This window comes from Callorhinus ursinus, unplaced genomic scaffold (genome assembly GCF_003265705.2).
Source record: "Callorhinus ursinus isolate GAN/ISIS: 27379988/994484 unplaced genomic scaffold, GSC_fseal_2.0 scaffold84, whole genome shotgun sequence".
Classification (NCBI taxonomy): Eukaryota; Metazoa; Chordata; class Mammalia; order Carnivora; family Otariidae; genus Callorhinus; species Callorhinus ursinus.
Genome location: NW_027397146.1, coordinates 2,039,750 through 2,061,193, shown reverse-complemented (window position 1 = coordinate 2,061,193; position 21,444 = coordinate 2,039,750). Strand labels below are relative to the sequence as shown.

At 37.0% G+C, this 21,444-nt stretch overlaps 1 protein-coding gene across 4 annotated transcripts in view; it reads left to right on the top strand.

Annotated features, from left to right (window-relative positions):
• GABRA3 (gamma-aminobutyric acid type A receptor subunit alpha3) overlaps positions 1-21,444 on the top strand; it is a 401,128-nt gene that overhangs the window by 146,350 nt on the left and 233,334 nt on the right. For all 4 annotated transcript variants that reach the window (XM_073887886.1, XM_073887882.1, XM_073887884.1 and 1 more), the window contains one exon: positions 7,813-7,934. In XM_073887886.1, the coding sequence (XP_073743987.1) occupies positions 7,813-7,934 (122 nt within the window). The remainder of the gene's footprint in view (positions 1-7,812; positions 7,935-21,444) is intronic.

Here is a 21,444-nt window from a genome sequence, read left to right as displayed (position 1 = left end):
ATTCATTCTTTAATAGGATGCTCTTTATCCTCCATGTATTTGTGGTCCTTCCAAATTTTTTCTTGTAGTTGACTTCAAGTTTTAAAGTATTGTTGTCTGAAAACATGTATGGACTATCTCAATCATTTTGTACCAGTTGAGACCTGATTTGTGACCTAGTATGTGATCTAATCTGGAGAATGTTCCATGTGCACTTGAAAAGAATGTGTATTCTGTTGCTTTAGAATGAAATGTTCTAAATATATCTGTTACGTTAATCTGATCCAGTGTGTCATTCAAAGCCCTTGTTTCATTGTTGATCTTATGCTTAGATGATCTGTCTATTGCTGTGAATGGGGTTGTAACATCCCCTACTATTACTGTATTATTATCAATGTGTTTCTTTAATTTTGTTATTAATTGATTTATATATTTGGCTCCTCCCACATTAGGGGAATAAATATTTGCATTTTTAGATCTTCTTGTTTGATAGACTCTTTTTGTTATGATATAGTGTCCTTCTTCATCTCTTATTATAGTCTTTAATTTAAAATCTAGTTTGTCTGATATAAGGATTGCTATTCCAGCTTTCTTTTAATGTCCATTAGCATAATAAATAGTTCTCTACCCCCTCACTTTCAATTTGTAGGTGTCTTTGGGTCTAAAATGAGTCTCTTGTAAGCAGCACATTGATCAATCTTGTTTTTTTAAAAAGTCTATTCTGAAACCCTATGTCTTTTGATTGGAGCATTTAGTCCATTTACACTCAGAGTAATTATTGAAAGATATGAAGGTAGTGCCATTGTATTGCCTGTAAAATTATGTTCTTGTACATTATCTCTGTTCCTTTCTGGTCTTTGTTACTTTTGAGCTCTCTCTTTCCTCAAAGAGTCCCCTTTAACATTTCTTGCAGGGTGGTGTAGTGTGCACAAATTCCTTTAGTTTTTCTTTGTTCTGGAAACTCTTCATCTGTCCTGTTCTGAATGACAGCCTTTCTGGATAAAGTATTCTTGGCTACACATTTTCCCCATTTAGCATATTGAATATATCATGCTTGTCCTTTCTGGCAGTCAGGTCCCTGTGGACTGGTCTGCTCCCAGCCTTGTTTCTACCCCTGTAGGTTAAGGACCTCTTGTCCTAAACTGCTTTCAGTATTTTCTCTCTATCTGTAATTTGCAAGCTTCAGTATGTTGAGGTGTTGACCTTTTTTGTTGATTTTGAGGGGGGTTCTCTGTGCCTCCTGGACTTGAATGCCTGTTTCCTTCCCCAGATTAGGCAAGTTCTCAGCTATAATTTGTTCAAATAAAACTTCTGCCCCCTTCTCCCTCTCTTCATCTTCTGGAATCTATATTTTCCAGATATTATTTCACTTTTCAGATTTGAATTCTTGAAGTCTCCCTTTGTGATCCAGTATTTGCCTTACTCTCTTCTTTTCAGCCTCCTTATTTTCCATCATTTTATCTTCTATATCACTGACTCTCATTTGCTTCATTTATCCTTGCTTTCTGAGCCTCCATTTGGGGCGGCATCCTAGTAATAGCATTTTTAATTTTGGCCTGATTATATTTTAGTTCTTTTATTTCTATAGTAAGGGATTCTCTAGTGTCCTCTATGTTCTTTTCAAGCCCAGCTAGTGTCTTTATAATCATTGTTTTAAATTCTAGTTCAGACATCTTACTTATATCTGTATTGATTAAATCCCTGGCAGTTAGTACTACCACCTGTTCTTTCTTTTGGGGCAAATTTCTCCATCTCATCATTTTGTCCAGAAAAGAATAGAAAAGAGAGAGAAAAAACAGCAATAACAACAACAACAGAAAAAAAAGAAGAAAACAAAAACAATAGAAAATAAGAAAAAATTAAACAAGAAACAAAACAGAACAGAAGTTAAAACTAGATTCTGAGTGTATTTTGGTCTGCTTGTTAAAAGAAACTAGATCCCAAAATATGAAAGAAATACTTATATACATAAAAAATAAAATAAAATACAAGAAAGTAAACCAAAAATACTATATATATGTATAAATACTCTACATGTATAGTATATATGTATGTATATATATACATATATATTTATACATATATAGTATTACATATACTATATATATATTTATAAATACTATATATAAAAAATAAAAAATTAAAAAAATAAAAAATAGCTGGAAAAAAATACAAATGAAAGACTAAAGAATAAAAAAAAAGTGCCACAATGCTATATGTTTTGAAGAGCTGAAGCTTTGCAGTTCTCTGTGATCAGTAAACATGCGGCTAGCCAGTTGTTCCTGCTGGTCTTCTGGGGGAGGGGCCTGTTGTGCTGATTCTCAGGTGCCCTTCCTCTTCTGGAAATGTGCCTCTCTAGCCAGGAGGCCGGACTCAGTGTAAGCAGCTCTGGATACCACTATGTGGCGCTGTTTTGCTCCTTAAAGGTTTTCAGCCTGGATGGGCAGAATGAAAATGGCAGCGCCCTGATGTCTAGCCCAGGAGTTGAAACTATGTGCCCCCACACTCTTCAGTGAGTCCTCACAGAAAAGCAGTCAATCACTCTTGTCTCCTTGGTTTCTGTCTGAACTGTGTTCACCCATCCTGTGACTGAGCATTTTTATTCAGCCACGCAACTGAGTTTCATGTCTCAAAAATTTCCAGACTCCTCTGGCATGGACCCAAGCTGTTCCTTCCAGGGGAGGGGGGAGCCCCACTATGTTTCTGCCTTTTGCTGGGCCCCTGTCTGGAGACACAGTCTAGAAAACCTAGACTCACTCTTTTCAGCTGGCTTCCCCACTTCTGGGAGCTCTGCTGCACTCAGACACCTCAATTCTTCTTGTGACCCTGGGCATCCTGAGACCACACTGTTATATGTGGGATTCCACTCCACTTCACCACCTGAGCACCTTTAAGCTATGGATGTCCTCCACTGTAGCTGACTTCTAAAAGTTCCAATTTTGTACTATGTTGTTTATAATACTTTGCAGTAGCCTCCTTAAACTGGCTCCTTCCCCTCCACCATATCCTCTGACATAGCACTCCGGATTCAAGTCTCTGCACCTCCTACCTTCCAAAAAGTGGTCGCTTTTCTATTTGTAGAATTGCAGCTTTTGTTTTCTCAGATCTCCAATTGATTTTCAGGTGTTCAGAATGATTTGATAACTAGCTGAATTCAAGGGACCAGATGAACTTAGGATTCCCTACTCCTCCACCATCTTATCTCCTTAAATTTGTTTTATTTTTAAAAATCTGTTCTTTCCCAGAAGATATACAGTATTAGGGACAATGACATCCTTTTAATGAAGTAAATTTCTCTTCTCTTTGGGTTGTTGTATGAACTGTATCAGCAGCTCCATCTGTGCCTCTCCTGTTCCCCCCCCAACATAAATATACCTAGGACCTCAATGTAGTTGAAATAATGTTGTTACTACCACTATGCTGGGTTTAATTCCAGGATGTTTAATGATTTTAATATTGCCCCATAGCATAGAAGTGCCTGTATTTCTTTTTTTATATTAATACATTTGAGGTATATTTCCTTGAACAGAAATTATTTTTTTAAAAGACTAAGGTTTAATTATACATTTTTAATTTGAAATATAGTTGGCGTACAATGTTATATTAGTTTCAGGTGTACAACATAGTGATTTGACAGTTCTATACATTAAGCTGTGCTCACCAGGATAAGTATAGTTACCATTTGTCACCATGTAATATTATTACAATGTTATTGATTATATTCCCTATGCTGTACTTTTTATCCCCATGACTTATTCATTTTATAACTGCAAGTATGTACCTCTTAACCTCCTTCACCTATTTTTTCCATCCCCACACCCCTTCCCCCCCGCAACCACAAGTTTGTTCTCTGTATTTATGGTTCTGTTTCTGTTTTTTTGTTTGTTCACTTGTTTTTCATTAGATTTCATATATAAATGAAATCATATGATATTTGTCTTTCTCTGTCTGACTTATTTCACTTAGGCCCATGCCCACTTCAGCTCCAACCATCTTGCCAGGGTGCCCTTTGTATGGAATGCCCTGAGAAACCCTCCCCCCAGCTTACTCCCACTTCAGCTGTCTTGCCAGGGTGCCATCTGTATGGAGAGCCACAGGACTCCCCTCTGGTTCATGCCCACTTCAGTTCCGGATACCCTACCAGGGTGGCCCTAGCTCAGAGTGCCCTGCAATCCCCAGCCTACACTTCCTAGAGCACCAGCCAGCCAGCCAAAGCCATCAGGCCCATGCAGTCTATAAAGGGGACATCCCTACCCAAGGACATTCCTTCAAATTTAGGAGAAGTAGCTATTCCACCTAATTTATAGACACAAACACAGAAAGTCAAGCAAAATGAGGAGACAGAGGAATATGCTCCAACTGAAAGAACAAGACAAAACTTCAGAAAAATAACTAAATAAAAAGTGCCTGTCTTGCAAAAGTGTCTCATTACATTTTAGAAGTTGGTGGGGATGGCAGAGAAACAACCTCAGTGTATATGGAGCTTTACCATTTATGAAGCAAATTTTTATTTGTTATCTTATTTACTTATTTCTTCCAAAAACGTTCTAAGATAGGATATTATTATCCCCATTTTACATGTAAGGAAATAGGTCACACAATCAGTTAATGGCAGAGCCAGGACTAAAACTCTGTTCATTTTCTATGGACTTAGTACTATTCCATCTTTAGATCTAAAAAATGACTAAGCCTGCCTTACCTATACATAGCATATTAGTAACATTATTTTCATGTTTAAATGGTAGATTATTAATATTAAACCTAATTGGTAATAACAGATATGAGGCAAAATAGGCATGGCTGCATCAGTTTTATCAACTTAATAAGCATGTGACTTTGAACAATTTCTTTCTCTTACCAGTGTCTTAGGTGCTTCATCTGTAAAGTGGGAAAAAATAATTGTATGATCTCTAAGGCTCTCCACAATCCTGACATACCATGAGTCTTTGTTGTTCCCCTAAACTACTTTGGATTGGAACAAACTACAGAATTTTCATCTTGTTGCAGTTGAATTACTGAAGAAGAGAGAATTCTGACTTGGGTTCTAGAGTAAACCTTCTAACTCTCCATACAATAGTTTAGTGCACATCAGGAGAAAAAATGATTAGTAGCCAAGTGCAAAATCACAGAGAAACCTATTGAAAGTTGTTTTGGAGTGATATTTAATAGCATTGACTTTTTTTACTTAAAAGTTTATAAGTTATTAGTGTAGAATGCTGCTAGCATAATCAACACATCAGCAAGGAATGGAAATGCAGTCATGGAAGTTAGTATTTCAGTAAAAGAGGTGGCATAGTATATAGTATATCTTATATTCAATAATTCTAGTTCCAAATTTTAGCTTCCCATTAACATTCAGGGCAGTTAAAAAATTATGTTCAGGGGGTTTAGAATTCCCATCTATCAATCCACCTGGAGTGAATACAATCTCTGAAGCCCTTTATAGCTAATCTATAACTCTGTGAGGATTCTCCTTTCTATCTGCTTTCAATAATCAAGGAATTTATAGATCTATATCCCAGAAATTGAATCAGGCTAACCAGGGCTAAGGGTCCCCACAGTGAAAGTTAAGGGATAATGAGTAAGTGGTGTGAACAAAATCAGTTGAGCCTCTCTCTCCACAGCCTATGTAAGGTGGATTCAGAATATTGGCGGATTGAGCTAAGTGTGGGCTTCACCTGAAGGGTGTCTGTATTTATCTCTTCAACATGTTAATGTCAGTTTGTTAGCTCTGCAGTGTAGTTCCCTCCTTTCTTCCCCTTCCCCAGTGAGGTATCTGTATCACTTCTAGTGCTCTGTCCACTAACCCAGCCAATCATCTCTATTCTTCACTGGGTTCTAGTGCCTCTCTGGCCAAAGTTTTCTTTGTCTTTTGGCTGATGGGGGTGCCAATATTTTTTGTTACTATTTGCATTTGAATAATGCAGTCAAGTGCATACAGTACTATTTCAGAAAAGGAAAAAAAAACAAACTGAATACTTCCAGATATTAAACATTAAGCCTGGCAATTTTAATATATTATTAATATTAATACAACCCATCTGTGATAGCCAAATTTTATTTTAAAATTAAAATAATTATTTTAATTTTAAAGATGAGAAAGCTATTACTAGAGGTGTTATATGACTTGCCTAAGGTCACACTAATAAATTCAAATGTATGTGTCTAGACTCTTTAAGCCAAGTTCCCTTTTTCCTTCCATGTATATCTATGTTATCATTTGATTGTCTCAGCAACCCTGTAAGCAAGGAAAGATTACTCACCTTGTTTTACCTTTTTTATGCTCTATCACAATACCTAAACAGAGGCACATAGTTGATGTTCAATAAAGATGTATTGAATGATTAAGTGAATTGAATTAGGCTTATGAATTAAGGAAATTGAGATCTAAAACGACTTTTCCAAGGTTATCTGCTGGAGTGGCAGTTTAGAGTGAGAACTGTTCACTTTTGATGTTTTTATTATGTAGACTTTTCTCATAAAAGGAACCTTTGTAGCCACTAAGAATAAATATTTGTGGGAAGACATATTGACTCTTAGGACTCCTTCTCAACTGTTATTTTATGTTTTTTATAGACTTGACTAACTGGTTGCTAGGAACAGTTATATCTATTAATGGAAACCCTCTGGGTCCAAGGTAAGAATAGAGATGCAATAGTGTAACTTGCTTAATGGTCTACTTCAAATCATGAATAGAGCTGGCAGTAGAACCCAGGATTCCTGACTCCTAGTTTATTAATTGATTCCACACTATGTTTCTTGATCCTTGGCAACAGCCATCTGTTTCACTATACCCTCTTTTCTCCTAAATTACGCAGAGAGTTTCATTTTTAGTCCTGTGAAACCACAACAAGCCCCTCCTCACAAAGTGAAAATATCAGTCAGCCTGGACCTGAGTAGGTGGTTATTAAAGTGCCTAGTGCTTGGAAAGACTTACAGAAGGCATCCAAACTGGATAATCAGGAGGTAGCTGAGGGTCAATAGAAAATTAGAAAACTTGGATTCCAGTCCTATTTTAGCCTCTCACTAGCAATATGATGGGGGGCAAATTTGGTGGTGTCCTCTTCGAGCTTATTTCCCCATGTATAAAATGAGAAAAATTAGAGAATCTCCTAAGAGTCCTGGTAGCTTTACATTTAATGGAATACTATTGTTTTGTTGCCCTATCTCCATAGGTGGGAGGTAGGTAGACTAAATGCACTTCAACAATCTGGCTCTGTTGTTCTGTGAGCCTATGCTTCTCTAGGCTAGAAGAGGGATAAGTTCTTTGTAACACAATTTTCTTTTTTAAATTTTGTGGACTGTTCATTCATGCAGCAAAATTTGGTGAATAGCTTCTTTATAAAGATGTATTTATTTATTTTGTGGGGGGGGGGCAAAGGAGAGAGAGTCCTAAGGAGACTTCATGCTGAGCATGGAGTCCAACCCGGGACTCAATCTCATGACCCTGAGATTGCGACCTGAGCTGAAACCAAGAGTTGGACACTTAACCGACTGTGCCACCCAGGTGCCCCTTGGTGAATAACTTTATGACGGGTACTGTTCACAGGCACATTCTGTTAATTTCTGCTTGTGTTTCTTCACTACTGGGCTGGAGCTGGAGCACATTTGGTTAACCTCTTGACAAAGCTGGAGTAAGGCCTCAAGTATAGTGACCACCACCTGCCTTTTACACAGATAATCATTGTGATGAATAGGAAGTGCTGATTTGGTTAAGATACAGGGCTATTTATTTGGCCCACTCTATTGATTGAAATCTTCTTAAAGTAATTACACATGTAATTGTTTCCTATGAAGAATATTATTTTTTATCTTTTTCTTCCACTGTCTCAGACTCTCTCCTAAGCATGCCCCAGATATTCCTGATGACAGCACTGACAACATCACCATATTCACCAGAATTTTAGACCGTCTTCTGGATGGCTATGATAACCGACTACGACCTGGGCTTGGAGGTCAGTTACTATTTTAAGATCCTTTTCTTGATTATTGTCATCTAAAAAGATTCTTAAGGTAACTTCAGCACTCTACTGACCAGTGAGTTTAGTGCAAAGTTGGGTTTCATCCTTCTGAGCACTAGAAATTAGTTCTAACCCTTCATTTTATGGTCAATCTCTCTGGTATGGTTTTGGAAAATTCTGAATTTTACTTAGCTAAATGCATATAGGGTATTATACCACAATATTTGGCCAAACCCATTTCTGGTAACAAAATACCAATCCCCGCCTGAACAGGAGGTGTGGCCCAGGCATATCTGGGAAGCATGCTTTTGTTTTCAAAACCCTGAGCACATATCAGCCTGAAATTCCAGTTAGGAGCAACCTGCTGGCTAGGTGAGATCTTAGTTGGCCATTAGTTTAGTATGATCAGCAATATGATCACAATGAGATAAATGCATTATAATATATGATGGGCTGTACTGAAATGGCAAGTATGCAGATGTATGAATTTAATTTTTTCCTGAACCATTTGAGAACTAGTTGCCGATATCATACCCCTTTGTCCCTAAATACTTCAATGTGCTTTTTCTTAGAACAAAGAAATTAATTTACAAAACTAATCCTTCACTGTGCAAAGCCTTTTATCTTGATGAAGTCCCAATAGTTCATTTTTGCTTTTGTTTCCCTTGCTTCCGGTGATGTGTCTAGTAAGAAGTTGCTACAGCCAAAGTCAAAGAGGATGATGCCTTTGTTCTCCTCTAGGATTTTAATGGTTTCCTGTCTCACATTTAGGTCTTTCAACCATTTTGAGTTTATTTTAGTGTATGGTGTAAGAAAATGGTTCAGTTTTGTTCTGCATGTTGCTGTCCAGTTTTCCCAACACCAGAAGACACTGTCTTTTTTCCACTGGATAGTCTTTCCTGCTTTGTCAAAGATTAGTTGATCATATAGTTGTGGGTCCATTTCTGGGTCATCTGTTCTGTTCTGTTGCATTGATCTATGTGTCTGTTTTTGTGCTAGTACCATACTGTCTTGATGATTACAGCTTTGTAATAGAGCTTGAAGTCCGGAATTGTGATGCTGCCAGTTTTGTTTTTCTTTTTCAGAATTGTTTTGGCTATTCCAGGACTTTCATGGTTCCATACAAATTTTAGGATGTTTTGTTCTAGCTCTGTGAAAAATGCTGGTGGTATTTTCATAGGGATTGCATTAAATGTGTAGATTGCTTTGGGTAGTATAGACATTTTAACAATGTTTGTTCTTCTACCCTATGAGCATGAAATGTTTTTCTATTTCTTTGTGTCCTCTTCAATTTCTGTCATAAGTGTTCATTAGTTTTCAGTGTACAGATCTCTTAACTCTTTGGTTGGGTTTATTCCTATGTATCTTACTGTTTTTGGTGCCATTGCAAATGGGATTGATTCCTTGATTTCTTTTTCTGCTGCTTCATTATTGGTGTATAGAAATGAAACAGATTTCTGCACATTGATTTTGTATCCTGCAATTTTGCTGAATTCATGTATTCTAGCAATTTTTTGGTGGAGTCTTTTGGGTTTTCTACAGAGTATTGTGTCGTCTACAAAGAGTGAAAATTTGACTTCTTCCTTGCCTATTTGGATGCCTTTTATTTCTTTTTGTTGTCTGATTGCTGAGGCTAAGACTTCCAGTACTATGTTAAATAGTAATGGTAAGAGTGGGCATCCTTGTCTTTTTCCTACTTGTAGGTGAAAAGCTCTCAGTTTTTTTTCCCACTGAGGATGATATTTGCTGTGGGTCTTTCATATATGGCCTTTATGATGTTGAGGTATGTTGTTCTATCCCTATTTGTTGAGGGTTTTTTTTCTTTTCTTTTTTTCATTTTTTATTGTTATGTTAATCACCATACATTACATCATTAGTTTTTAATGTAGTGTTCCATGATTCATTGTTTGTGCATAACACCCAGTGCTCCACGCAGAACGTGCCCTCTTTAATACCCATCACCAGGCTAACCCATCCCCCCACCCCCCTCCCCTCTAGAACCCTCAGTTTGTTTTTCAGAGTCCATTGTTTCTCATGGTTCATCTCCTCCTCCAATTTCCCCCCCTTCATTCTCCCCCTCCTGCTATCTTCTTTTTTTTTCTTAACATATATTGCATTATTTGTTTCAGAGGTACAGATCTGTGATTCAACAGTATTGCACAATTCACAGCACTCACCATAGCACATACCCTCCCCACTGTCTATCACCCAGCCACCCCCTCCCTCCCACCCCCCACCACTCTAGCAACCCTCAGTTTGTTTCCTGAGATTAAGAATTCCTCATATCAGTGAGGTCATATGATACATGTCTTTCTCTGATTGACTTATTTCACTCAGCATAACACCCTCCAGTTCTATCCACGTCATTGCAAATGGCAAGATCTCATTCCTTTTGATGGCTGCATAATATTCCATTGTATATATATACCACATCTTCTTTATCCATTCATCTGTCAATGGACATCTTGGCTCTTTCCACAGTTTGGCTATTGCGGACATTGCTGCTATAAACATTGGGGTGCATGTACCCCTTCGGATCCCTACATTTGTATCTTTGGGGTAAATACCCAGTAGTGCAATTGCTGGATCGTATGGTAGCTCTATTTTCAACTGTTTGAGGAACCTCCATACTGTTTTCCAGAGTGGTTGCACCAGCTTGCATTCCCACCAACAGTGTAGGAGGGTTCCCCTTTCTCCACATCCCCGCCAACATCTGTCGTTCCCTGACTTGTTAATTCTAGCCATTCTGACTGGTGTGAGGTGGTATCTCTTTGAGGTTTTGATTTGGATTTCCCTGATGCCGAGCGATGTTGAGCACTTTTTCATGTGCCTGTTGGCCATTTGGATGTCTTCTTTGGAGAAATGTCTGTTCATGTCTTCTGCCCATTTCTCGATTGGATTCTTTGTTCTTTGGGTGTTGAGTTTGATAAGTTCTTTATAGATTTTGGATACTACTAGCCCTTTATCTGATATGTCATTTGCAAATATTTTCTCCCATTCTGTCGGTTGTCTTTTGGTTTTGTGGACTGTTTCTTTTGCTGTGTAAAAGCTTTTTATCTTGATGAAGTCCCAAGAGTTCATTTTTGCCCTTGCTTCCCTTGCCTTTGGCGATGTTTCTAGGAAGAAGTTGCTGCGGCTGAGGTCGAAGAGGTTGCTGCCTGTGTTCTCCTTTAGGATGTTGATGGACTCCTCTCTCACGTTTAGGTCTTTCAACCATTGGGAGTCTATTTTTGTGTATGGTGTAAGGCAGTGGTCCAGTTTCATTCTTCTGCATGTGGCTGTCCAATTTTCCCAACACCATTTGTTGAAGAGACTGTCTTTTTTCCATTGGACATTCTTTCCTGCTTTGTCAAAGATGAGTTGACCATAGAGTTGAGGGTCCATATCTGGGCTCTCTATTCTGTTCCATTGATCTATGTGTCTGTTTTTGTGCCAGTACCATACTGTCTTGATGATGACAGCTTTGTAATAAAGCCGGAAGTCCAGAATTGTGATGCCGCCAGCTTTGCTTTTCTTTTTCAACATTCCTCTGGTTCTTTGGGATCTCTTCTGGTTCCATACAAATTGTAGGATTATTTGTTCCATTTCTTTGAAAAAAGTGGATGGTATTTTGATGACATCACATGCCATCTTTAATGCCCGTCCCCCAGTTGCCCCATCCCCCACCTACCTCCCCTTCAGCAACCCTCAGTTTTTTTTCCCAGAGTCCAGAGTCTTTCATGGTTTGTCTCCCTCTCTGATTTCTTCCCATTCAGGTTTCCCTCCCTTCCTCTATGGTTCTCTGCATTATTCCTTATGTTCCACATATGAGTAAAACCATATGATAATTGTCTTTCTCTGATTGACTTATTTCACTTAGCATAATCCCCTCCAGTTCCATCCATGTCAATGTAAATAGTAGGTATTCATCCTTTCTGATGGTTGAGTAATATTCCATTGTATATATGAACCACATCATCTTTATCCATTCATCTGTTGAAGGACATCTCGGCTCCTTCCACAGTTTGGTTATTGTAGACATTGCTGCTATGGACATTAGGGTGCAGGTGCCCCTTCATTTCACTACATATGTATCTTTGGGGTAAATACCCAGGAGTGCAATTGCTGGGTCATAGGGTAGCTCTATTTTGAACTTCTTGAGGAACCTCCATACTGTTTTCCAGACTGGCTGTACCAACTTGCATTCCCACCAACAGTTCAAGAGGGTTCCCCTTTCTCTACATCCTCACCAACATTTGTTGTTCCCTGTCTTCTTAATTTTAGTCAGTTTTGGTAGTTTATGTGTTTCTAGGAATTTATCCTTTTCTTCAGAATGCCCAATTTGTTGGCATATAATTTTTTCTTAATATTATCTTATAATTGTATTTCTGTGGTGTTGGTTATGATCTCTCTTTCATTCGTGATTTTATTTATTTAAGTCCTTTCTCTTTTTGATGAGTCTGGCTAGTGGTTTATCAATGAAAATGAGCAATTTTTAAATCTTTCGAAGAACCAGGTCCTACTTTCATTGATCTGTGCTATTTTTTAATTTATATATCATATATTTCTGCTCTAATCTTTATTATTTCCTTTCTTCTGCTGGTTTTAGGCTTTATTTGTAGTTCTTTTTTGGCTCCTTTAAGTGTAAAATTAGGTTGTGTATTTGGGACTTTTCTTGTTTCTTGAGGAAGGCCTGCAACACTATATAATTCCCTCTTATGACCACCTTTGTTGCATCCCAAAGGTTTTGGATTGTCATGTTTTCATTTTCTTTTGCTTCCATATATTTTTTAAAAATTTCCTCTTTAATTTCCTGGTTGACCCATTCATTCTTTAGTAGAATGTTCTTCAACCTCCCTGTATTTTTGGTCTTCCCAGAATTTTTTGTGTGTTTGACTTCAAGTTTCTTAGTGTTGTGATCTGAAAATATGCATGGTATGATATTTTTGTACTTGTTGAAGGCTGACTTGTGACCCAGTATGTGATCTATTCTGGAGAATGTTCCATGTGCACTCGAGAAGAATGCATATTCTGCTGCTTTAGGATGAAATGTTCTGAATATATCTGTTAAGTCTATCTGATCCAGTGTGTCATTCAAAGCCATTGTTTTCTTGTTGATCTTCGGCATAAATGATCTATTGCTATAAATGGGGTTTTAAAGTCCCCTACTATTATTGTATTATTATCAATGAGTTTTTTTAAGTTTGTTATTAGTTGATTTATATATTTGGGTGCTCCCAACTTGGGAGCATAAATATTTACAACTGTTGGGTCTTCTTGTTGGATAGACCCCTTTATTATGATGTAGTATGCTTCTTCATCTCTTATTACAGTCTTTGGTTTAAAATCTAGTTTGTCTGATATAAGGTTTACTACCCCAGCTTTCTTTTGATGTCCATTAGCATGATAAATCCTTCCCTATCCCCTCCCTTTCAATCTGCAGGTGTCTTTAGGTCTAAAATAAATCTCTTGTAGGCAGCATATAGATAAGTCTTGTTTTCTTTTTTTAATCCATTCTAATACCCTTTGTCTTTTGATTGGATCATTTAGTCTATTTACATTCAGAGTATTTATTGATAGATATGAATTTAGTGTCATTGTATTACCTGTAAAGTCATTGTTCCTGTAGATTGTCTCTATTCCTTTCTAGTTGTTGTTGCTTTTGTTCTCTCTTTTTTTGCTCAAAGTGTTCCCTTTAATATTTCTAACCATGCTAGTTAGTGTTCACGAATTCCTTTAGTTTTTGCTTGTCAGGTAATCTCTTTATCTGTCCTATTCTGAATGATAGTGTTGCTAGATAAACTATTCTTGGCTGCATATTTTTCCCATTTAGCATGTTGAATATACCATTGCCACTTTCTTCCGGCCTGTCATGTTTCTGTGGACAGGTCTGCTGCTAACCTTATGTCTTTACCCTTGTAGGTTAAGGAACTTTTGTCACTAGCTGCTTTCAGAATTGTCTTTTTATCTTTGTATTTTGCAAGTTTCACTATGATATGTCTTGGTGTTGACCTGTTTTTGTTGATTTTGAGGGGAGTTCTCTGTACCTCCTGGACTTGAATGCCTGTTTCTTTCCCCAGAGGAGGAAGCTTCAGCCATAATTTGTTCAAATAAACCTTCTTTGCCCTTTACCTGCTTTTCTTCTTCTGGAACTCCTATGATATGGATATTATTGCATTCTATGGAATTGCTTGTTCCTTAAGTCTATGTTGGTGATCTAATAGTTTTCTTTCCCTCTTCTTTTTAGCTTCAGTATTTTCCATAATTTTATCTTCTATACCACCAGTTCATTCCTTTGCTTCTTCCATCCTCTTTGTGATTACATCCAGTTGATTCTGTATCTCAGTTATAGCAGTTTTTAGTTCACCCTGATTAGTTTTTTAGGTCTTCTATGTCTGTAGTGAGGGTTTCTCTGGTGTCTTCTATGTTTTTTTTTTTTCCCAAGCCCAGCTAGTGTTCTTATGATAGTTTTTCTAAATTCTTGTTCAGATATATTGCTTCTATCTGTTTTGAATAAATCCCTGGCTGTGGTTCCTTCTTGATCTTTCTTTTGTCATTTTGTCTAGGTTTTTGTCTTTTGCATGTTATGAAAGCTTGATATGTTTCCTGTTCCTGAGAGTAATGCTATATTTATAAGGGATAATAAACTGTCCAGGGCCTGGCAATTCAGGAAGTGTTTCTGGTGTATGCTGTGTGCATTCAGCTATTGGGTTTTGGCTGCTCTTTCCCACAAGTCAATCCTCTAAAGAGTTCTTTCTTGCTTGCAGTGGAGAGTGTTTGGACCTTTAACTAGATGTGCTTTGATTTGTTTGTTAAAGTAAGCCTGGTTACAAAAAAGCCTGATCCAAAAATGAGAAAAGGAAAAAGAGTAAGAAAAACAAAGAAACAGACAAAAAAACTATAAGCCCGATTCTAAAGAAAAAGAAAAAAGAAGCCTAATCTAGAAGAAGAGAAAAAGGAAACAAACAAAGAAGCTAAAAACTATAAACCTGATTCCAAAGTGGGGGACAAAAGCTTGGTCCTATTTCCGCCAGAACTGAAGCTGATGCTTTGAAGCATTCTATGATCAGTAGACTTGGTGCATGTGGGGGCAGCCTGTGCTGGTCCTCTGGGTAGGGGACTGCTGTACTGGCTTACAGTCAGACCTGCCCAACTAAAGATGCCCCTGTAGGGTGCAGGGGTTGGGGTTTGATGTAAATGGCTCCACCCCCAACTGGGAGTGCTGTGTTGTTCCATGAAGTCCCACTGTTCTAGTGTGTGTGGGGAAGGTGACATCACCCCACTCTCTTGTCCCCAGGGAGGGAAACTCGTGCCCACCACCATTCAGGAAACCCTCACAGAAAAGTGAACCATCTCCCCTATTGTGTCCCAGGCTTCTATCAGATCCCTACCCTCAACCTGTCTATGCCCATGCCATCAGGATCCCTGGCTCCATAATTCTCCTGTGTTTTATCTCTGGCATGTGGCTGGAACTCAAAACTTCAAGTCTTAAAAGACCTGGAAAGATGCAGACCTGCTCCTCTCCTCTAGAGGAAAGCCTCACAGCACTGTGTCTGGTGCTGTTGGTCCCAAAAGAGCAATTGTGTGGTCATATGGGGGCTTGTAGTTTATGGTGAAGCACAATAAAAAGCTATGACCAGGTTATCTGCCCTTTGCATGTGCTTCTGTCCCTTGCTGATGAACAGCTGTTCAATGGTGCCTGGCGAGTCTTTTGTCCTTGGAGAGGCAATATAGTCTCTTCCAAATATAGTCTAGGAAGGGAAACATTCTCTCCCAGTGTGACCCAGGGGATCTCAATACCATGCTGTCCACTCTCCGCTCCTGGGCCTCTGCCCTCCTTTACCCCAGGAGCACTGCTGGCCACCCAGCTTGACTCTGGCCAATGGCATGAACTTCTAAAACCTCAGAAGTTGAGCTTCATTGTTTGTAAAAACTTGTGATAGTTCTTCTCCATTCCCCAGTCAGTGGTTTTGGGGGGTGTGTTTGAGGCACTGCTCTCTCTCCCCCTCTCTTTCTCTGTGTCCTCTCCTCCACAGTACCATGGATTTTTCTCTCCCCCACTTCACATCTCTGCACCTCTTACCTGCCATGTTCTCTCCCTCTAATTGTGCAAATTGTTCTCTTAATCCTCAGCTTGATTTCCTAGGTATTCAAAATGATTTGTTGTTGATCTGGCTGTGTTTGAAGGAATGAGTAAGCCCAGGGTCTCCCATCTTAACTCCCTTCCTGGTGCTATTTTCTAAAACAGGGAACATTGGAAGAGGAACAGGATATTTGTTTTTATTCTATTTCTTTTGGAGTTGTGGTTGGAACATATAAGGTAGGGGAAGAGGTGGAAATTAACTGGTTGTAGACATGTAGAGTTTGACTACCCATGAAAAATATGGGTGGAGTTTTTTGCTATTGGGTAATATAGAGTAACAGAGACAATATTTACCTTTATCACTAGTTCTAAGTAATCTGATTATATCCCTTTGTGTAATTTTATTAATATTTCTTATTTGTTGAGCTTCTTTGTGGAAACTATAATTGTCATCAAATTTAGAATGTTTTTTTATCATTTTTTCTTCAAATACATTTTTGCTCCCCTTCAGATAAAGAGAAAATCTTAAAAGCAAACTAAAACAAAACATTATGTTCAGAGGGAAAATTTTAGAAGGACAGCAGGCTTCTTGTCATAAATAAGCAAGCAAGAATGTAGTTAGCAACAGCTTTGAAGTACTGGAGAAAATCTGTCAATCTAGAATTATGTAACCAGAGATAATATATTTTAAAAATATAGGCACAATAAATACTTTTTCAGACTCATAGAAGCTGAAAAATTCACCAACTGATGTGTACTGCAAAACATGTAAATGGAAGGGTGTCAGGCAGAAGGAAAATAATGCTAGAGAGAAATAGGGATTTATACAAAGGAAGGAAGAGCAACACAAATAAAAACTATGTGGGTAAATATAAAATATTTTTTTCCAAATCTCTGTAAATGATAAATGACTACTTAAACTTAAACTACTTAAAGCAAAAAATAATAACAGCATATTTTGTGGCTTGAAATGTATGAGGAAGATGTATGACAACAATAGCACAGAGGCCAGGAGAAGATGAAATGGAAATATACTGTTGAAAGTTTTTTACACTGCACATGACATGATTTAATATTACTTGTAGGCAGATTCTGATAAAGATGTGTGCTGTAGAACTTAAAGAAAAATTATAGCTAATAAAGCAAGAAATGTTATAAAAATAGAATAATAAAAATAATTGATAGGAAGGCAGAAAAAGAAGAAAATGTAATAAAAATAGATAAATAGAAAAGCGATAGCAACCATATCAATCATCACATTAAATATAGATAATTCAAACATCCATTTTAAAAGTCAGAGATGGTGAAATTGGATTATTTTTTAAAGCAAGATGCAAAATTACTGAGAGAAACCCACCTTAAATATAAAGCCGTAAATAAGTTAAAAATAAAAGGATGGAAAATGGTGCATCATGCCATCACTAATCAAAAGAAGGTTGGAATGGCTATTTTAATATCTAATAGGACATATTAGAGCAAAAAATATTGCTAGCAATAAAGAGGGCCTTTCCGTAATGAAGGGGTCGATTCATTAAGAGTACATAACAATCCTAAATATTTCTGCACCTAGTCACAGAGCATCTAAACACATGAAGCAAAGATTGAGAACTGAAATCAGAAAAAGGTTATCTCTAATTATAGTGATTTCAATAGTCCTCAATAAGCAATAGAACCGTAGATAGAAAATAGGTAAAAGTAGCAGAAACAGGAGGCACACTATCAACCAACTTGTCTTGATTGGCATTTATAGAACACTCCAACCAACAAAAGCAGAATACATATACTTTTCAAGTATACTTACATTTACCAAAATATACCATATTCTTTGTCATAAAAAAGATTAAAAGAACTTATAACATATAAAGTATATTCTCTGGCCAAAATGGAATAAAATTAGAAATTAAAAATAGAAATATATCTTAAAAATCTCAATGTATTTGAGAACTAAGAAATATACTCCTAAATAAATCATGACAAAGAAGAACTTAAAAAAAAAGTAAAACTTTTTTTTTAATTATGTTATGTTAATCACCATACATTACATCATTAGTTTTGGATGTAGTGTTCCATGATTCATTGTTTGCATATAACACACAACGCTCCATGCAGTACATGCCCTCTTTAATACCCATCACCAGGCTAACCCATCCCCCCACGCCCCTCCCCTCTAGAACCCCCAGTTTGTTTTTCAGAGTCCATAGTCTCTCATAGTTCGTCTCCCCCTCCAATTTCTCCCCCTTCATTCTTCCCTTCCTGCTATCTTTTCTTTTTTTTTTTTTTTAGCATATAATGTATTATTTGTTTCAGAGGTACAGGTCTGTGATTCAACAGTCTTACACAATTCACAGCACTCACCATAGCACATGCCCTCCCCAATGTCTATCACCCAGCCACCCCATCCCAATGTAAAACTTTTTCAATTGAACAAAACAAAAAATGTGATATAAAGCAGTGCTAAGAGAAAAACTTATAACACTAGATGGCTATATCAGAAAAGATTAACCTTAAATTAATGCCCCAAGCCTTCACTTAAGAAACTAGAAAAAAAGAAGAGCTAACAATAGTGATATAAATAATAAATATATGAGCAAGACTCAATAGGGCAAAATTTCTGAGTCATGATTCTGATTCTAAGGGTGAGAACAGTGGCATACTTTTCTCTGAGGGACAATCCCACTTTAATTACCAGGTGCTTGGTGGAGGGGTATTGGTAGCAGCCCCAAATTTCCTCAGCTCACACTTTCCAGCATGGATCACTGCTCCACAAGCCAGATTAAGGACACTTGAGGCCATAGTACTCTCAGCACTGCCTTACCCAAATTAGAGTCACTGGCATGATGTATTCAAAGTGCTGAAAGAAAAAAAAACCCTATAACCAAGAATATTCTTCTTTTTTAAAGATTTTATTTATTTATTTGACAGAGAGAGACACAGTGAGAGAGGGAACACAAGCAGGGGGAACGGGAGAGGGAGAAGCAGGCTTCCTGCTGAGCAGGGAGCCCGATGCAGGGCTCGATCTTGGGACCCTGGAATCATGACCTGAGGTGAAGGCAGACGCCTAACGACTGAGCCACCCAGGCGCCCCAACCAAGAATATTCTACCTGGCAAGATTACTACTCAGATTTGAAGGAAACATAGTTTTACAGACAAACAAAATTTAAAGGAGTTTATCACCACTAAACCAGCCTTACTAGAAATGTTAAAGGGATTTAAGTGGAAAAGAAATGACTATACAGTGGCTAACAGAACATAATTAAAAAAAAAAGAAATGGCCATAATTAGACATAAGAAAATTATAAATAAAAACATGTAAAATATAACAGCATGTACATAAAACATGGAGGAGGGAGGGAGGAAGGACTCAAAAAAAAAAGAAAAATATTTTTTTTAAAGAATGTATTTGAACTTAAATGACCATCCACTTAATACAGACTGCTATATACTTGGGATTTTATATATGAACCTTATGGTAACCACAACCCCAAACATATAATAGATACACAGAAAATAAAGAGAAAAAAAGCCAAACATAACACTACAGAAACTCATCAATCACTGCAAAAGAGAGCAAGAGAAAAAGAAAAGAACAGAGAAGAACTACAAAAACAACCAGAAAATAAATAACAAAATTGCAATAAGTACATACCTATCAATAATTACTTTAAATATAAATGACCTAAATGCTCCAATGAAAAGACATAAAGTGGTGGAATGGATTTAAAAAAAAAAGCAAGACCCATTTATATGCTGCCTATAAGAGAGAGACTCGCCTCAGACCTAAGGACACATGAAAGTGAAGGGATGAAAAAATATTTACCATGCAAATAGAAGTGAAAAGAAAAGAAGCCTGGGCAGGGCAGCAGTACATCAGACAAAGCAGACTATTTTTTATCTTTTTTTATATTTTATTTTTTTTATAGGGGGAAATAGAGAGAGGGGGGAGGGGCAGAGAGAGGGTCTTAAACAGCCTCCATGCTCAGCACAGAGCTTGATGTGGGGCTTGATCTCACAACCCTGAGATCATGACCTAAACCAAAATCAAGAGTCAGGTGCTCAATCAACTGAGCCACCCAGGCACCCCCAGACAAAACAGACTTGAAAACAAAGACTAACAAGGGACAAAGAAAGACATTACATAATGATAAAACAATCCAGCAAGAGGATATAAAAACTGTAGATATCTATGCACCCAAAAATGGAGTACCTAAATAATTAAAACAAATATTAATAAACATAAAAAAAGAAATTGATGGTAACACAATGATAGTGGAGGACTTCAACATCCCACTTATATCAGTGGATAGGTCATGTATGCAGAAAATCAATAAGGAAGCAATGTCTTTGACACATTAGATGGATGGACATAACGGATATATATAAAATATCAATCTAAAACAACAGAATACACATTCTTTTCAAGGGTATATAGAATATACTCAAGAATAGATCGCATGTTAGGCTACAAAGTCTCAATAAATTTAAGAATATTGAAATCATACCATGCATCTTTTCCAACCACAATGGTATGAAACTACAATCAATCACAAGAAAAAACTGGAAAAAAACACAAATATGTAAAGGCTAAACAACATAATACTAAACAACCAATGAGTCAATGAAGTAATCAAATTAAAAATTTTTAAAAATATACAGAGACAAATGAAAATGAAAACACAATGTTCCAAAATCTTTGGAGCACAGTGAAATCAGTTCTAAGAAGGAAATATATGGCAATATAGGCCTACCTTAAGAAACAAGAGAAAGCTCAACTTATACCTAAAGGAATTAGAAAAAGAACAAAGCCCAAGGTGATTAGAAGAAAGGAAATAATAAAGATCAAAGCAGAAATAAATGAAATCAAGACTAAAAAAATCAATAGAAAAATCAATAAAACCAAGAGATTTTTCTTTGAAAGCTAAGCAAAATTGATAAACCCATAGCCAGACTCATCAGGAAAAAAAGAGAAATGACCCAAATAAATAAAATCAAAACCAAAAAAGAAGTAACAACTGACCAAACAGAAATACAAAGGATTATAAGAGAACACTATGGAAAATTACGTACCAGTGAGTTGGACAACCTAGAAGAAATGGATAAATTCGTAGAAACATACAATCTTTCAGCACTGAATCAGGAAGAAATAGAAAATCTGAACAGATCAATTACAAGTAATAAAATTTAATTGATAAACCAAAACTACCAAAAAATAAAAGCCCAGGATCAGATGGATTCACAGGTGAATTTTATCAAGCATTTAAAGAAAAGTTAATACATATTCTCTTTAAACTACTCAAAAAAATAGAAGTGAAAGGAAAAATTTCAAATTCATTCTATGAGGCCACCCTTATCCTGGCACTACTGGAAGTAATAAATGAATTCAGTAAAGTTGCAGGATACAAAATTAATACCCATAAATTAATAGTGTTTCTATACAGTAATAA